Genomic DNA, 18,841 nt, shown 5'->3' with positions numbered 1-18,841 from the left:
GGTTTATGTAACAGATCTGTAGAAAAATCACATTCTCTTTTGTGAAATTGTCTGTTAACTAAGGTCAAAGTTAATGTGTCTCCCCAGTGTCTTGAATAACTACATGATCATGAAAGTGGTGCGGAAAATGGTGTCCATCTTGGACCAGAAGTTTCAAGATGCGGAGCAGCGCTTCCTTGAAGTCATGTATGGCACCAAGAAGGTGAGAAACGAAGATCAAAGCTTCCGTCTGTCAGCCCAAGGCACTGCTGTCACTGAAAGAGTCTATGGTCCATCAAATAACAAAGCCATGTTTTTCACATGTACTTCTCTTTTTCTGTTTCCCTATCTATCAACATTATTTAATTTTCTTACAGTTGAGTTCTAAAGGATATTATTAATTTTTATGTTGAACTATTCGTTCAAGTTTTGCATCAGTTAAAATAAATAGTTCATCCCAAATTTTGTCATTTACTCCGCCTCATTTCACTCTAGAATCATTTGACCTTCTGGACATGTTTATGCATGTTTTTATACTGCTAAGTTAGAAAAAGCCCCATAAAATTGTCATAAAAGCAGCCCATACAACTTTTTGAAGTCTTCTGAAATTTTCTGACAGCTTTGTAAAGTAAAATCTGAGGAAAAGATCTAAATTTGAGCTATTATTCTTTGATAAGTGTACCCTCTGCCAGATTCTTTCTGATGTTCAATTAAAAAGGATTTGACAGAATCCCAAACTGATTCCCATACATTGATTCATCTTGCAAGAATCATTTGATGCAAAAATCATTTTATATTAAAAAAACAAAATTACCCAAAATATTAAACTAGTCAGTATGCTCAGTCAGCATGAAAGGCAAAAAGAGGGAAATGTGATCAGTTTGGCCTCGTCCTCTCTCTTCTGCTCTCCGTCTTTTCAGCTTCTCTTAGAGTAACTGGTATCAAAGTTGGCGTGTATGGAGAGGCGTGTGTTGTTCTGCGGGGAGCCTGCTTATTCAGACTCTTATCAGGAGCAGATCCTGTTGCCCTGACCTCACTTTCCTCTGGGGTCAGGCTGAAATAACAAATGAAAGACTGAGCCTTGGGCGATGTGTGTATGTGTGATGGGTTGTGATAAGAGTTAAAGAGAGCGTCCATAAGGACGGTCACCTTGAGCAAGGCTCAGTATTTTAGAGCCAGTATAGCTTTAATAATTGCAATAAAGTGATAGTTCAGGCAAAAAATTTACCTACTGTCATCATTTACTGAACCTCGTGTCATTCCAAACGTGTAAAACATTATTCTGAGGAACATAAATGGCGACTCTGCTTTCAGTCATTGTCATACAAGAAAAGTGAAATGTGACATATATCCTGTCAAAGCCCAAAAATGACAAAAAGCATTGTTAAAAGAATCCATGTAATGTCTGTGCTGGATTCCAAGACTTTTAAAATCACATGACAGCTTAAAATATCGAAAATAAGCCATTATTCACTGATAATCTTTGCATCTGCTGAGAATGAATCAAGCTTGACAACCCCTGGTCACCATTCACTTTCATTGCATATTTCATTGCATTTTGTTCTTTTAAATTATGTACTTTTGAAGTATATATTCATTCAAGAATCCTGAAAATCGTGCATTACTGTTTCCACAGAAATGCTCACTTAATGTCTCATTTCCTTTCAAAACTAAAACTCCATTTTAACCTCGTATTTTTTCATTGTGAGCTATTAGCTGTTATCTCTAGAGCCTCCGTCTCTAAACAAGAGATGGGAAGTTGAATATGTGACAGGACATGTCCTGTTTCTGCCCACATCTGGGCGTCACATACAAGGAATCTTCAAGAGAACAATAAAATCTTGTTTCACCGATGAAGTGGGAAAAAAACATTCTGTTTACAATCACTGTCAGAATTTTTATTTTTTATTTTACCTTTAGGGTTACAACATCTTGTAAGTGGGGCAGTACCCTTAAAGGACATATTTGTATATGTTTTAGCCCTTAAAGGTTCATAGCAGAAATGACAGTTCACCCAAAAATGAAAATTACACCATGATTTACTCAACCTCATGCCATCTTAAGCCGGGTGCACACTGTGCAATTTTGCCCACGATTTGGCCGTCTGAGACAAATTATGCAAATCCTAAAAGATTCCTCTGATCCTAGGCTAAAATCTGACGTCTTTGATCGTTAGTTTGATCGTTAGTCAACCGATTAATAACCGCTGCGATCAAATTTTACCTCACATGAAACTCTAGCAGTCTCAGAATATTTGCCGCACAATCCTGCAGTGTGACTTCTCCTACGACAACCTTCAAATATCTCAGTTTTTCAAGACAAACTATGACCAAAATGAGAGCTAGAGATTTCTTTTGTCACCATTTCAGTCCCGTGTGTAATGCAGCTCACTGTCACCGAGCGCGTCATTCATTGATGATAAACTCCAGACGAGTTTTCTAGTGTGCGTCCGTTTTTAGCGTGCCTCGACTATCGTACAGTCTGACATTAATGACAACTGAGATCTTACAGTGTGGCATGGCTTACAGCGACGACCATGTTCGTACAGTCTGACAAGTAATGTCATCAAAAATGATTGGGCCTTTATTAACCCGAGATCCATATGGATTACTTTTATAATGGACGGATGCACTTTTTAAAGCTTGGATTAGCCAGGACATTTTTTTAATATAACTCTGATTGTATTTGTCTGAAAGATGAATGTAATTTACACCTAGGATGGCTGGAGGGTGATTAAATCATGGGGTAATTTAAATTTTTGGGTGTACGTATTGCTACTTTAAGGTACCAAGATATTGACTGGGTAAACCCAGCCTGCGATTTGATTTTGCTTGGCAACTCAGTCTGGAAACCGCTACATTAATTTCCACTGCTTCTATTACACTTTTGCGGGAACCAATCACAGACTGGCTTATCCACCTGGCCCACTATTGTCAGGTTTAACACGATGACAGAGAAACAGTGGGCAGTTGCCCATTGATCACACCTCTTGTGGTCAGATTGGTCAAAGGACTATCCAATGGCATACAGAGTTATTTGAATAATGCCAGTTGATCACGCCTCTTGTGCAGTAGAAAATATAGAGCATACTCCCCAGACCAATGTTCAACTTTAAATTGCCAGACCAAATAAGATATTTAAGGGTACTGCCCCAGTGACAAACTGTTGTAAGCCTAAAAGAGCAGTGAGTGTTGTTACATGTACATTTGTTAGTCGAAGATTTCTTGAACAAATTATTCGTGATAATTTCCTCAAACACTAAATCACATGATGTGCACATGGAAACAAGACTTTGTGTAGCTGCAAAAGTTCTGGATGTACTGTAGATTGTTTGTGAGATGTCACATTGAGAAGATTAAGGTGCAAACGAGGATGCTAGTTGTTAATTTAGCACCTTTGTGTTTTCCAGAGCTGCACGCCACGCTGGAAACTTTGCGTCAGCGACACGGACAGCGCCCTGGGCTTTGCTCTCGGGGCGCTCTTTGTCAAAGCTACTTTTTCCGAAGACAGCAAGGCTTTTGTAAGCATCTTGTGATGTTTTGCATGGCATCCCTGTTTTTTTTTTCCTTCAGGCCTATAAACTATATTCTCTCATGATGTGTTTGTCAGGTTGAAGATATGGTGTCTGAGATCAAATGGGCCTTTGAAGACAGCCTGAAGACTGTCGGCTGGATGGATCCCGAGACAAAAAAAGCTGCAAAAGAAAAGGTGAGAACCGACAGCACAATCCCACATGATGTTTCCCACCGCTTTTGTCCGCAGGGCGGACATTGTGGACATTCAAATCGGCCCATAGACCAAAAAATAAAAACCCACTATTTGAAATGTTGAATATAGCTAACAGAATATCAGGGAGACTTGGTACTCTTTTGACCAATAAATCATACAAAAATTATTGGGAACTATACATATTGCAACAAAACTACATACTGGTTTTTATGCTTGTTGATGTTCTGTAATGCCACCTAGTGTTGAAATCTAAACTGCACTCTTATAATGCCACTTATAATCTTTATTATTTCCTTTTCCTTGTCTAGGCAGATGCAATATATAACATGGTTGGTTATCCGAAATTTATTATGAACCCCAAAGAACTGGACAAAGTGTTTAATGACGTATGTATACATTTTGATTATTTGGGTTTGGTGCCTCGAAAATATTTTTAATGTAGTAGAGTGCCTGAACAGATGTCTCTACCTTTCAAACTGTATATCAGTTTGATGTTGTTTCAGAGCTTTACTTTCAAAACGTCATGAATTATTACAATTTCTCTGCACGAGTGACAGCTGACCAGCTGAGAAAAACCCCCAACAGAGATCAGTGAGTATCAGTTCAATGCACGTACACAGACTCTTAAAGGGATATTGACTTTGGATAAAAGTGTCTGCTAAATTATTAAATGTAAATGTCAAATGGATAGTTCACCCCAAAATGAAAATTGCCATCTTTTACCAGTGTTATTTTAGTATTATTTATATACTTTTATTGTACTTATAAATGTTTTGAATTGGCTTTTAGTTTTATATTTTCAGTTTAATTTTAATTTTAGTTTTAGTTTATATATATATATATATATATATATATAAATAAATAAATAAAAACAGGTCCTTCTCAAAAAATTGTGATAAAGTTCATTATTTTCCATAATGTAATGATAAAAATTAAACTTTCATATAGTTTAGATTCATTGGACTCCAACTGAAATATTTCAGGTCTTTTATTGTTTTAATACTAATGATTTTGGCATACAGCTCATGAAAACCCAAAATTCCCATCTCAAAAAATTAGCATATCATGAAAAGGTTCTCTAAACGAGCTATTAACCTAATCATCTGAATCAACTGATTAACTCTAAACACCTACAAAAGATTCCTGAGGCTTTTAAAACTCCCAGCCTGGTTCATTACTCAAAACCGCTATCATGGGTAAGACTGCCGACCTGACTGCTGTCCATAAGGCCATCATTGACACCCTCAAGCGAGAGGGTAAGACACAGAAAGAAATTTCTGAACGAATAGGCTGTTCCCTGCGTGCTGTATCAAGGCACCTCAGTGGGAAGTCTGTGGGATGGAAAAAGTGTGGCAAAAAACACTGCACAATGAGAAGAGGTGACCAGACCCTGAGGAAGATTGTGGAGAAGGACCGATTCTAGACATAGGGGGACCCGCGGAAGCAGTGGACTGAGTCTGAAGTAGAAACATCCAGAGCCACCGTGCACAGGCGTGTGCAGGAAATGGGCTACAGGTGCCGCATTCCCCAGGTCAAGCCACTTTGGACTACAGAGAAGCAGCACTGGACTGTTGCTCAGTGGTCCAAAGTACTTTTTTCAGATGAAAGCAAATTTTGCATGTCATTCGGAAATCAAAGTACCAGAGTCCGGAGGAAGACTGGGGAGAAGGAAATGCCAAAATGCCTGAAGTCCAGTGTCAAGTACCCACAGTCAGTGATGGTCTGGGGTTCCATGTCAGCTGCTGGTGTTGGTCCACTGTGTTTTATTAAGGGCAGGGTCAATGCAGCTAGCTATCAGGAGATTTTGGAGCACTTCATGCTTCCATCTGCTGAAAAGCTTTATGGAGATGAAGATTTGGTTTTTCAGCACGACCTGGCACCTGCTCACAGTGCCAAAACCACTGGTAAATGGTTTACTGACCATGGTATTACTCTGCTCAATTGGCCTGCCAACTGTCCTGACCTGAACCCCATAGAGAATCTGTGGAATATTGTGAAGAGAAAGTTGAGAGACGCAAGACCCAACACTCTGGATGAGCTTAAGGCCACTATTGAAGCATCCTGGGCCTCCATAACACCTCAGCAGTGCCACAGGCTGATTGCCTCCATGCCACGCCGCATTGACACAAAAGGATTCCCGACCAAGTAATGAGTGCATAACTGAACATAATTATTTGAAGGTTGACTTTTTTGTATTAAAAACACTTTTATTTTATTGGTCGGATGAAATATGCAAACATTTTTAGGTTTTCATGAGCTGTATGCCAAAATCATCAGTATTAAAACAATAAAAGACCTGAAATATTTCAGTTGGTGTGCAATGAATCTAAAATATATGAAAGTTTAATTTTTATCATTACATTATGGAAAATAATGAACTCTATCACAATATGCTAATTGTTTGAGAAAGACCTGTGTGTGTGTGTGTATATATATATAAATAATTCATATAATGATTTATCTAATGAATCTAATCTATTTTATTTTAATTACCGAAACCAACTTCTTAATAGTTTTTAGTTTTAGGTTAAGTTAACGATAACAACACTGAGATTTTTCCAAATGCATACAGGTTTGGAACATGAGGGTAAGTTAATATTAAAACTACCCCAATGTCAGTGTATTTGTACGCCAGTGAACAGTCAAGTCAATGTTTTTCTTTCTTGCTTTTTTCTTTGTGTACAGATGGAGTATGACTCCACCAACAGTTAATGCCTACTACAACCCCACAAAGAATGAGATGGTACTTCCAGCAGGCATTCTGCAGACTCCCTTTTATAACCATGCTTGGCCTAAGTAAGAGTCTCCCACTAACAAAACCTCACCTGCTCATTTAACTTCTTGCCTGGGTTTTTAGAAAGAGGCAGTTTGCAGCTACGCAGTCTTGTAGTTGGATGCTATATCACTTACCTCATGTTATTGTGTATCTATTGTTTTCAAGGGCAATGAATTTTGGTGGTATAGGAGTGGTTATGGGGCATGAGCTCACCCATGCCTTTGATGATCAAGGTAATTGATTACTATTACTCTATATTGTTTCAGATGGTTAGATCTCCAGTATGTAAGATTCAGTCAATTGCTGTAAAGAGTCAAGTGCTCCACCGATTCATTATTGCAGAGTTAAAAAACCATACCTATGCGTTTGCTATGGTAATAGTGAAAACATCACACATCATTAAATGAGTATTAAATTATTAATTAAATTAACATTACACAATCAAATAATGTGTCTCTCTATCACTCAGTTTTTATAATATCAGTCTAGCAAGTATTATTAGTAATTAATAATACAAGTAATGTAAAAACAATGTTCGTCTTTTGATTTTGAATGTTATCAATTCTAAAAATGTGAACAAAAATACAAAACATTGTGGTGGCAAAGTGCTTCTAAGGTCATATATAGCATTAGAAATCAATGTTAATTTGTCTGTCTATCTGTCCGTCCAAACCTGTTTTATTATCACTGTTACAATCCCTTTCTTCATTCATAAAGTTAATATAATATAGCATAATATAATTTTAATGTTATTTATATTAATAATTTAAAATAGTAATTTTGTTTTATTTTATTGTTTTATATTATATTATCTTGTATGATTTGTAATTATGTCAAATTGTTAATAAAAACTAATGTCAGCTTTTATTACTGAACTGTATTGTTGTAATGTGTATGTAACCTTTGATCAATATGTGTGTGTTTTAACATCCTACAGGAAGAGAGTACGACAAGGATGGGAATTTGCGTTCATGGTGGCAAAATTCTTCAGTGGAAGCTTTTAAAATCCAGACCCAGTGCATGGTGGAGCAGTACAGCAACTATAGTATAAATAAAGAACCTCTGAACGGGAAACACACTTTGGGAGAAAATATTGCTGACAACGGAGGCCTGAGGGCAGCTTATAAGGTTTGTGAAGATCCTGTTGTGGAACTAGAATTTAAATCGATTTAATTCAATTAACAAATTTGTCTCGTTCATTAGAGAGTTATAAAGAGATGAGACGCCAATGGTTACGTTCCATAACATGACAACAGCTACGGCAAATGACGTATGAGAATCTGATACGAAAGGCATTACGGTCTCTATATGTCTCTCGTTGGCGGCTTTGATAGCTTTGGGGCTGTTGTGATCCTGTCTAGCTGAAAAGCCTCGCAGTGCAACAGGTGGCTCGGAATGGACCGCTCTACCTCCAGCCGCTCGGATTCTTTCCGTTGGCTGAAAAGGCATAGGTTACAGAGCAGATGCGCAAAGCATATGGCCGGAGGAGACCCTGCATTAACCTCTCTGATGGAGAGGAAAATAACCGTTGACATGCGGGCACTGTTTATTTGTGATCTCGCCATGCAGTGTAGAATGCAGAATTATTTGAGGACTAATGTTATCACACTTGCTTTGCAGGCTTATGTAAACTGGATCGAGAAGAATGGTGAGGAGGCCACCCTGCCTGCCCTTGGAATGACCAATCATCAGCTGTTCTTTGTGGGATTTGCTCAGGTTTGTACCTAAAAAAATGTTTGCTTTCTGTTATCTGTGATATTACACTTGTTTTAAAGATATACATACATACATACATAGTCATGGTCAGAATTGTTGGTACCCCTGGTAAATATGATCAACTATGGCTGTAAAAAATAAATCTGCATTGTTTATCCTTTTGATCTTTTATTAAAAAAATCACAAAAATCTAACCTTTCATTAAAGTAAAATAATTGAAAATGGGGGGTAAATCACATTATGAAATAAATGCTTTTCTCCAAAACACGTTGGCCACAATTGTTGGTACCCTTTTATTAGTTTTTGCAACCTCTTCCCAAGATAACAGCTCTAGTCTTCTTCTATAATGCCTGATGAGTTTGGAGAACACCTGAATAGAGATCAGAGACCATTCCTCCATACTGAATATCTACAGATCCTTCACATTCCCAGATCCATGTTGGTGCTTCTCTTCAGTTCAGCCACACATCTGGGACGGTCATGGCAGAAGCTTCATTTTGTGCTCAGAGACACATTTGTGTGTTGATTTTGATGTTTGTTTTCCTAATGGGAGATCCAACCACGGCCCATTATAAGATTTCTTGCAGAATCCATCAGATTTAGATTTTTTTATTTTTTGGTATTTGCTAGAATCCATGATACCATGTATCTGAAAAAGATGTCCAGGACCTCCAGCAAAAAACTAGGCCCACAACATTAACGATCCAGTGGTATTTTTAGCCATGTGCATGGGGTACTTTTTTATCCCTGTTTGCACTAAACCCATCTGGTAGATTTGCTGCCAAAAAGCTATTTAATAGTTTCATCTGACCACAGAACAAGGTCCCTTTTGACTTTCCAGTCGTGTCTGACAACTGAATATACTGGAGTTTGTTCATGGATGAGCGAGGAGGATTTTTCTTGACTCCCTCCCAAACAACATGTGGTGATGTAGGGATTGTTTGATTATTATTATTATTATTATTATTTTATTTTTTTAGGCTTTCTGACCCCAAGACTCAACTAATCTATGCGATTGTCCATCTGTGATCCTTGGAGAGTCTTTGTGCCCTCAAACGTTCCTCCTCACCGTGCATTAGGAAAATATACACACACATCCTCTTTCAGGCAAATTTGTAACATCTTTAGTTAAATTGGGCTTCTTTATTATTGCCCTGATGGTGGAAATGGAGATTTTCAATGCTTTAGCTATTTTCCTACAGCCGCTTACTATTTTGTAAAGCTCAACAATCTTTTGCTGTACATCAGAACTATATTCTTTGGTTTCACTCATTGTGATAAATGATTAAGGGAATTAGGCTTTTATGCCTCCTTATATTTATACACCTGTGAAACAAGACATCATAGCTGGACAATTTCATGTTCCTTGTCACCCTGGTGTGCTAATAAATTTAAATATTAATGTAGATATACTTCAGAGATATTTTACACATTTAAAATTCTAGGTGTATCAATAATTGTGGCCAATGTGATTTAGAGAAAAGCATTTATTTCATAATGTGATTTACCCCCCATTTTTAATTATTTTACTTTATATATATATATATATATATATATATATATATATAAATCAAATTCAAACGGATATCAAATATCAAGCAATGTATTTGAATATCTATGAGACAACTTAAACAGCAGCAGAAGTACGGCCTATAGCCTAGCCGAATTAATTTCTTTATATTGTTTGCTAGAAACACTAATCTATCACTTTGATCTGGATCGAGTGCTGCTCTCACGTTGTCCTCACCAGAAGCCGGAATGTGTTCACAGATGCCATTGCAACTCTCAACGACCACCAAGACTTAAACAATTTTATAAAAGCTATTTATTTGTTGTAAAGTGTAATAATCATCTCAAAAAAATAATAATAATTCTTCTGTCAGGCGCAGTAAAAAGTGCCTGGGACAAACGCCTGGAGAGCCAGGCTCTGTCTGTGTCATTATTCCAACATTATCTTCATAACTTCTTACGAAATAAAAAGTTTAACCCTCAGAAAAATTTACTTTTCCCTCTTGTCAACATTATAGTCTGGTGAGTATCACGTCATATAAGGACGCACACTGAAAAGTAATCAGGTCAGGTCGTTTACATAGTTACATTTTTCGTTTGATCGGTTCATGAAAAGGTTTATACCACCCCTCAAACCAATTACAATTTCATTCGGTTTGGGCATTTTTATTCCGAGGTGTTTATATGGAGCATTTTCATTCGGATTGGACTTTTAAACTGATTAAATGCACCTATAGACTGTAAAAAAATTGCGCTACATAGCACTTTAAAAACTGGATAGTTTATTTATAGTTCGCTTACGGATATTTCACATCATGTTCGAATGCATTTTTGAATATCGAATAAAAAGTGACAGCCCTAATATATATATATATATATATATATATATATATATATATATATATATATATATATATATATATATATATATATATATTATTGTCTACTAGTTCATGTAGTTAACTATTGTAAACAAATGGAAGCTTATAGTGAATAGTGAAGTGTTACCTAGGTTGAGATATATTGTATATTATATAATACTTCAAATCTTTAAAAATGCAACTGTAGATAGCAATAACTAGACTGCAATGAAAAATTAAACAGCATTAAATAACATTTCGAATTAACACAATAACTTTTCAGCCCTAAAATACTAAAACTGAAAAAAAAAAAAAAAAAAAAAAACTAACATTGGAGTAAAAACTAATGAAATTTAAACTAAAACAGGAATAAAAATGTAAAACTAAATGCCCACAACACCGTAGCATCATGACTAATTTTCTTTAAAATGTAATAATCTGTTAATGCCCTATTATGGTCTAAAAAAAACCTTTGTTTCCTTTTTGTAGGTGTGGTGCTCAGTTCGGACACCCGAAAGCTCTCACGAGGGCGTTATCACTGACCCCCACAGTCCGTCACGTTTCCGGGTCATTGGCACAGTCTCCAATTCCCATGAGTTCTCTCAGCACTTTGGCTGCAAGGCAGACTCGCCCATGAACCCCAAGCAGAAGTGTGAGTTGTGGTGACAGGGACTGATCCTGGAGCTGAGGCGAGGTGCTGAAGCGACCGCTGTTATCGCTCTCAAAATACCAAATGTCCATCTCAGGTTGCCTAATCTAGACTGCCAGAAAGCTGGTGGACTTATAGTGGACTACATGCTTTCCAGCAATTATTTGCCTCTTAATGAGGAGAAGATGTAAATAATGACTCCATGGAAGTCTAATGGAGTTTATTCTTATACAAACATTCAAAACACTGGACGTTCGTCGTTAAATGTAATGAGAGAAGGAATTGCCACTTTTGCAATTAAGTTCTCTTTTAATAAGTGCCTTTTTAGCAAATGCTTTTATTTTTCTAATGGGAAATATTTATGTTCTCTGTATTGCTTTGTTGGTGTTTTTCTTTATTTGTAATGTTTGCAGATTCTTACCCGCAACACATTGTGCAATATTATTAAATAACTTTGCTTCATGGTTAAGTCTCTTCCATCACATCATATATGTTGTTCTATTGGATTTGTTTTTGGACCGCCAATCCGCCATACAAAAAAAGTGCCTTTGGAACTATGCAAATATGAGACTTGCTGGGAAAAAAATATTTTCATTGCACATAGATTCCAAATGCTCCCTCCACCCAAAATAAATAATAAAAGTGGGTATACATTTATTAGTTAGTTTTGTGGTTTATAGTTCGTCTCTCTGCCCCCTTGCAAACATGACCAACAGATGTCGCCACTTTCTCACATAATGGAACAGAAATGCCTATCAAAATGTTTGCTAATATTGTTATTAAGCTCCCATCATCTACATACCGGTATACATAGTCTACTCAACAACCGCAGCAAGCGTATCTGTTCCATAAACGCTTGAGTTGACTAAAAGCCTTCAATCATAAGTCTGTAATGTTTGCAGATCTGCTACCACAATCTGGGCGGGACCTTTTTTCTTTTTTCCCTTTTTTTGTAATAAAGATGAAATTGCAATCTTCTATTCAGTCATCATATACTGCGTATGACCCATTCATTTCTCTCACTGAAGATTGATGGCTTGGAATGTAACTGAGATGCCATTCATTGTGTGAAACAGTACAGGCATGTGGCGAGTGGCGACTGCCCTTATGACGTCACTCATTAGCGTATTGCAATGTCCGATTCGCGAACGAGCGGTTCCCGAGTCAACAACTCGCCAAATGAACCAAGAACCTATTCCGAATTTGATTGATGTGGCAAGGCTGAAATATTAAAAATAAAGTGTACTGAAATATATATATGACTTGATTGCTTTACAGTTTTATCAACACACACAACAAATTAATTGGTTTTAATAATAGAATTGTGGTTTTTCAAACAAAAAGTGCTACATCAACATTTTATTCAAGATATTTACTGAAGTCTGATCTTGTTTAATGTAAATGCATATTATGGATACAAATGTTTTTTATTTATTTTATTAATTAGTTAATTGAACACATTTTAAAAACAAGACATTTGCTGTTTTAGAGCATGTTAGCATTATTAAGCATTTGGATTATACCGATTATACATGCACTATTGTTCAAATGCAAATATTTAATATTAAACACTTAACATTTCCTGGGGTAATATAATACAAATCAGAACAAAGATAAAATCGGGTAAAAATATGCGAAATAAATATTTTGTAGATCTCAAAGACTTTGTCAGGGATGACGTGAAAACGTAATTGCGTCACGACGTAAAATAATCACTGAATCGTTTTATAAACCGCATCTTTGAAGTGGACTGTTCAAATGAACCGATTCGTGAAAATGAGTCGTTCTTCCGATCACTACGGAGTGGCGTAAGGTGAACCCGAGCATCTCCGAATTCACCCGACGTTTAACGAACCGTCCTTCCAGCCGGACTGCTGGAAGCAGCCGCAACAACGCCATGTTGAGCGAAGTCTCCCATCTTTATGAGAAATTCCTATAATGCGACTCGTTAATGTGATGTTACAACGCAAAGCGGAAAAAAGAAACCCGGAGACGGCCATCTGAGGAGGCGAAGAACATTTCAACCGGGGAGATCCAGGGTGGCTGGAGGGGGAAACAACCCCCCTATCGTCCCCATGCGTAGAGCAGCTACAACCCCCGATTTCAAAGATAAAATGACATTTTTGTTACTAACAGCCAGATTTGAATGAAATCCATGGCATAAGGATATACACACGTCCCGGCCTTCGTAGAGAGAAGAGACGGCCAGATATTGTTGGAACGTGCGACCGTTTTCAGCTGCGTATTTTTTTGTTTTGGTTTAAATTTCTGCAATGAGTTTGCCACCGAAAGTGGTTTCTAAGCCGGCCGCTGTCTCTGTTAGTGGACATGTTACCGGACCGGCACCGCCAACGCAGCTCCGCGCAGCGCTGACCTCCGTGTCGTTACCACCGGGAGTCCAGAGCGCTCCTCCGCCGTCAGCCGTGCCGCCTACCCAGTATCCTTCACTAACAACAAAGCCCCTTGTGTCCCACGCAGATTAATGGGCAAACGAGTGCGAATTTCGCTTTGTAATCACATCACCTGACTTGTTTGTTTACATTCATGTGTAAGCGGTTATGTCGACGAAATTACTAATATAAGATTGTATTACTTCATATTAATATAATTTAGCAGCCGTTGCCAGGGTAATCGGGGTGTGTATCGATTACATCGAAGGGATTTAACGTTACATGCATGGTATCTGTTGTTGTTTGTCGGTCCTCTTGGCACTTGCTTTGTTCGTTGAACTTCACAATCCAAGCTTTGTGTCCATAACCGTTTCAGAAAATTCAGAATTTGGTAATATTTACCTGCTGCATTTTCTACTTTTGTATTTAAATGTTTTTTTTCTTCTCGCAAAGGCCTAACGTTAAGTCAAACGAGACCAGAATGGCTGTATGGTTGCTAGGGTGTTGTTGTTGGTTGCTAGGGTGGGACTAGGAAGTTGATGTGTTGTGACTGGCTGCTTTTTGGCCTGAGCCAAACAAGCTCTGGTTTGAAAAGTTTAGAAAATATTATTTTCTAAAAAAATATGATTAGTGTGATCTCTTAAGTGTAAGTCTATGTGATTTGTTTTCACTTTTGTTATCCATCTGCCAGACACACAACTTGTGAACTTAAGAGAATTGACTTAATATATGTACTTTTGAATGAGCTGGTTAAAATTATTTAATGTTACATATTGGCTCAGTAAAAATGTCAGTTTTGAGAAAAGTCCTAGTGTTATTTGTTTGCATATGCCAATCTTATTATCTAGCCTAATTCTTTGACATTCGTACATTAAATGTTGCATAATGATTTCTCTGGGCCTCTTTATGTTTACTTATATTTGTAAAAAAAAAAAAAGTATCACCTAGACGCCGAGACATTTCCCCTTCCACAACTAAACAGAAAACATCAAAGAATATGAGTACGTCATTCTAGTCTGATATTGAAAGTAAATCACGTCACATGAAAGTCAAGTACGCTAGTGTGGGTCAGGCTAAATGTATTATAGGAATCTCTGGCTGAATTGATGTGATGTGGAGTAATCAGTCAAGAAAAGGCTGTTTAGACAGAGTCGAGTTAAGTAATTGAGCAATAGGCGTACTGCAAATCTGGGTCACCCTCTTGAGCTCTTTGAGAATTTCTGTTGTTCTGCAAGTCTTAGCCACGATTTGCTGAGGAAGATTTAAAGCTAAAGTGTGTCATTTTTGTTCAACTAGTGTCACCTAAGAGAATTACACAAATCATTTGAAAACCGGTTAGTTCCAAAAACTCACTCTCATGTCATTCCAAACCTGACTTTATTTACTAGGTGGAGCACAAAAGATATTTTGAAGAACTAGTTTTGTCCATACAATGAAAGTGAACGGTACCCACAAGTTTCATTCTAAAGGTAGCGGTAAATGAATCCATCCAAACCAACTAAGAAATACAAGTTTGGAGCGACATAGGGTTGAGTAAATGACAGCATTTTCTTTTTTGATTGAATTGTTGCATAATATCTTTATTAAATGCATATGCCAAATACTATCATAGATGCTTGACGGAGGGCGTGTCTGCCGTAAGCAACGTCAGTGACGCGACTCAACGGAACCCACAATTCAGTTCAGTAACGCATTACACCGGCCATTTAAATTAAATGAGAAGCGTTATCGCCGTCACCAGTGTGAATGCACCATAGTGGAGTGAAACTACTTGATATTCCTCAGACTTCTTCAGATAATCATTTTCCGCCGATTTACTTTCATTCAAAGCACAGATCACATCTTATCTTATTTCCCTCACATATCATTCAATAAGGAAATAGTGCACACTATACCTCACTCTAGTCTAGATACAATTTCTGTTTAATTTTCCAACCGTGCATGTGCATGTGTTATAAATGGCCAGGATGTCATCAGCCTTCCGCATGCTCTGATTTGGCTTCATTTGGGATAGCGACTCTTTTGGCTCTCATTCATGCGTCCTAAAACATTTATTTGTAAAGACTTGCAGTAGGGTCCAGTCTAGTTATTGAATGAAGTAGAACTGTTTCTAATTGACCATGCAAATGTCTTTGTACTTAAGTCAGTAAAGTCAAACACCTCTGATTGGCCATTATTTTCCCACACTCAACAACATATGTGATTGGCTACAATGCTTTAAAAACAGGCGGTGTATATATCTTTTTACAATATCTTACTTGAGAGATGAAAAGGGAATGATCTTGGCTTATTGTCTTTAGAAGACTAAACACATCCACACACTACAAGATAACGTGGCCGATTTTGGGCCCAATTCTTCCCTTCTGACAGTCCTAAATCACGATTGTTTTGATAATCGTACAGATTATTTAATCTGATTGGTGATGAAGTGTTTTAACGGTGGTTGACTGCTTGGAAGATCTTAAATCTGTAACATTTTGGATATTTACGTTCAGAAATCCTGTTGTGTGGGGGAACCCTGTGGACAAACGTGCACATGGAATGAAACCAAATCAGAAAGCGAGCGGACGGAGGACAAAAGCATAACACGACTTCATCCAAAACCTTTTTCTTTTTTCAGAAAAAGCAGTTCAAACACTATTATCGCCATTTTTTTCCTAGCCCGTCATCCGCAATGTTTGTTTACTCTAAAGTCACGTTTAACTGCACAATATTTCCCATCTTCACAGTCGGTACTCTGGTTGTTTGTGAATGGAATCTGTTAGAGTGTGGTGTGCTGTCTGGGTTACTTTTCATCATCATCTCTCACATTTTGAAAAATCTGATAAGATCTGAAAAAATCTTTTAGGGTGCGTTCACACTTGTAGTTTGGTTAATTTGGTTCACACTGGCATTTCTAACAGCGAACCTAAAGTTACTGAACCAAAGGCATAGGGAGAAGCTCATAACCTGATTGGTCGTCTTATATGACGTAGGAGCTTGCTTACCGAACATTCAAAACAATGCTGTGTGCTGGATTAAACGCGATAATTTTTTATGCGTGTACATTTGGCATTATTTTTACCAGCTGAAAACTCATGAAGAGCTTATAAAATGTTCAAAACCGCAGCAGGATTTCCTCTGTTGTATGCAGAAGAGAGTCGGCCGTCTCTTATGCAAAAGAGATGGCAGTTCTGTCGTCTGTACCGTCAAATGGGAAAACACAGGTCCTTTGATGAGAAGAACCAGGTATACTTTTTGTGCGTTTTTTGTAGCATTTTCGAAACATGCTCGTCGGACTAAATATTGATGAGGCACTTCCTCGTTGCTCTACGTTTGCCCTCTAACGAACGTTATAGCGCTTTGGGTTCTAGAAAAGCGCATTATAAATAAAATGTATTATTATTATTATTATTATTATTATATTCATTTTGGATATACATTGGAAAAAATCAGATCTGGGTCTGATTCAGGCCCACATGTGTATGTGGTCTAAACCTGATTTGAAAAAATTAGATCTGGGCTAGATTTGAGTGTTCACACTACCTCGGAAGAAGTCTGACCTGGTCACTTGACCCCCCCAAAAATCTGATTTGGGCCACTTTTGCCTGCAGTGTGAACTTTGTGTGGGCAGTTTTAAAGGCCCAATGAAGTGCCTTGAAATGCACATCTGACAACATCTGACGAGAAGCTGAAGTGCAGGGTGATGTCCTCAAAATCACTGATCCATATTGGCAGAAGTGAGAAACTAAGTTTTGAATGCTTATGGGTGTGTCTCAATCAGATACCTAGCTCAGTAGTCAGGGCACTGATCAGGGAATCAGCCCATTGACTGGTGCCCTGATTAGTGCCCTGACTACTGAACTAGGTATCTGATTGAGACGGACCCTATATCTTCTAAATGCGAATTTTGTCATATTTTTGGAGCACAATAACTTCTAGATAACAGCAAGTCTAACATATTCATACTAAGGGCCCTATTTTAAAAGGTACATAACACACACAGTTTCTGAAAATCTCATGTTAATCTAAGTACCTATTAGGGATGGGTATCGTTAAGGTTTTAACGGTATTACTACTCTTACCGATACTGCTTATCGGTCCGGTACTTTAACGGTATTCTTATCGGTACTTTTTCAGATTATATATATATATATACATACATACATACATACATACATACATACATACACACACACACACACACACACACACACACACACACACACACACACACACACACACACAATTAACAAAAATACACAGCCTACACATGCAGTGCTTTCATTTCAGGAAGAATTCTACTAATCAAATGTAAAATAACACTGTTCATCATAAATAGCCAAATTAATGCTTATTAAAGCTGAAGTTATTCATGCAAGAGCTGTGAGTGATTTTCTCTGAACAAGAGCTGTGAACATTTGGTTGTTTAATTCGCAGTAATTCGTCAGCATGTTTATTTACACTGCTGCCTCTTTAAGACAGACGTGCAGAGTGGCGACTGATAATAGGCAGATGGACTATATTTTCTCCTGACTATATCCATAATAACTACGTCCATTTTAGACACAAACTGTGTTGTGTTTAAGAGACTCTCCAAGCCGGTCATTTTGACATAGATGTTTGTGTACATGTGATCGTTTAGACGCGAGTGTGAAACCGAAAGTGTAATTTGCTCGTCTCGTTGCGGCTGTTTCAGAGCGCGCGCGTCGACTTGGGAACAATCTCTTGCGCACATTTTTGTGCATTTAATCGCTGTTTTTATTATTAAACGCGTCCCACAATTTACCAACCGTAGCTAGATTGTATTTTACAACAATCACTGATCGTGCTGATTCTGTCATTACGTTTTAGTTTTATGGAGAAATGACAGCGTAGGCTACTGCTGCAAAGGGAATCAAGTTGGGTTAGACATAAATATTATAATTATAATCTTTGGAAGACAAAATCTAAAATAAAAGCAGACTATCACAGATCTAAAGTGTAACCAGGCTATGTTTGAATGTTTGGTTCTGTCCTCGGCTGTCGTTTGCGGAGCTCTCTCTCTCTCTCTCTCTCTCTCTCTCGTCACGTGTATTTTCAAAAGTACCGACAGCAGAACCGATAACGTCCGAGCTTATCGATACAACGGTCTTTCAAAATTCAGCCCCGGGGCCCGTTTAATACCGGGTTTCGGTACCCATCCCTAGTACCTATAGAGTATTGCATCCTTCATATCGCTGAAGAGTCTTCAGTTTTATCATATTTATTAATG

General features: G+C 37.7%; 2 protein-coding genes across 3 annotated transcripts in view; both read left to right on the top strand.

Moving 5' to 3' along the window:
• The window catches only part of ece1 (endothelin converting enzyme 1), a 36,151-nt gene extending 24,469 nt beyond the window's left edge, over positions 1-11,682 (top strand). For both annotated transcript variants that reach the window (XM_067431420.1, XM_067431419.1), the window contains 10 exons: positions 88-202; positions 3,389-3,499; positions 3,589-3,687; positions 4,017-4,094; positions 4,196-4,299; positions 6,394-6,504; positions 6,650-6,717; positions 7,422-7,612; positions 8,105-8,200; positions 11,059-11,682. In XM_067431420.1, the coding sequence (XP_067287521.1) occupies positions 88-202; positions 3,389-3,499; positions 3,589-3,687; positions 4,017-4,094; positions 4,196-4,299; positions 6,394-6,504; positions 6,650-6,717; positions 7,422-7,612; positions 8,105-8,200; positions 11,059-11,235 (1,150 nt within the window). In that variant the 3' untranslated portion in view covers positions 11,236-11,682. The remainder of the gene's footprint in view (positions 1-87; positions 203-3,388; positions 3,500-3,588; positions 3,688-4,016; positions 4,095-4,195; positions 4,300-6,393; positions 6,505-6,649; positions 6,718-7,421; positions 7,613-8,104; positions 8,201-11,058) is intronic.
• Positions 11,683-13,002: 1,320 nt separating this feature from the next.
• eif4g3a (eukaryotic translation initiation factor 4 gamma, 3a) overlaps positions 13,003-18,841 on the top strand; it is a 66,047-nt gene continuing 60,208 nt past the window's right edge. The window contains exon 1 of the mRNA XM_067432161.1: positions 13,003-13,655. Within this exon, the coding sequence (XP_067288262.1) occupies positions 13,492-13,655 (164 nt within the window). The 5' untranslated portion in view covers positions 13,003-13,491. The remainder of the gene's footprint in view (positions 13,656-18,841) is intronic.

Source organism: Pseudorasbora parva, chromosome 22 (assembly GCF_024679245.1).
Source record: "Pseudorasbora parva isolate DD20220531a chromosome 22, ASM2467924v1, whole genome shotgun sequence".
Taxonomy (NCBI): Eukaryota; Metazoa; Chordata; class Actinopteri; order Cypriniformes; family Gobionidae; genus Pseudorasbora; species Pseudorasbora parva.
Note: the sequence above shows the minus strand (reverse complement) of the source record. Positions and strands in the feature narration are given on the sequence as shown.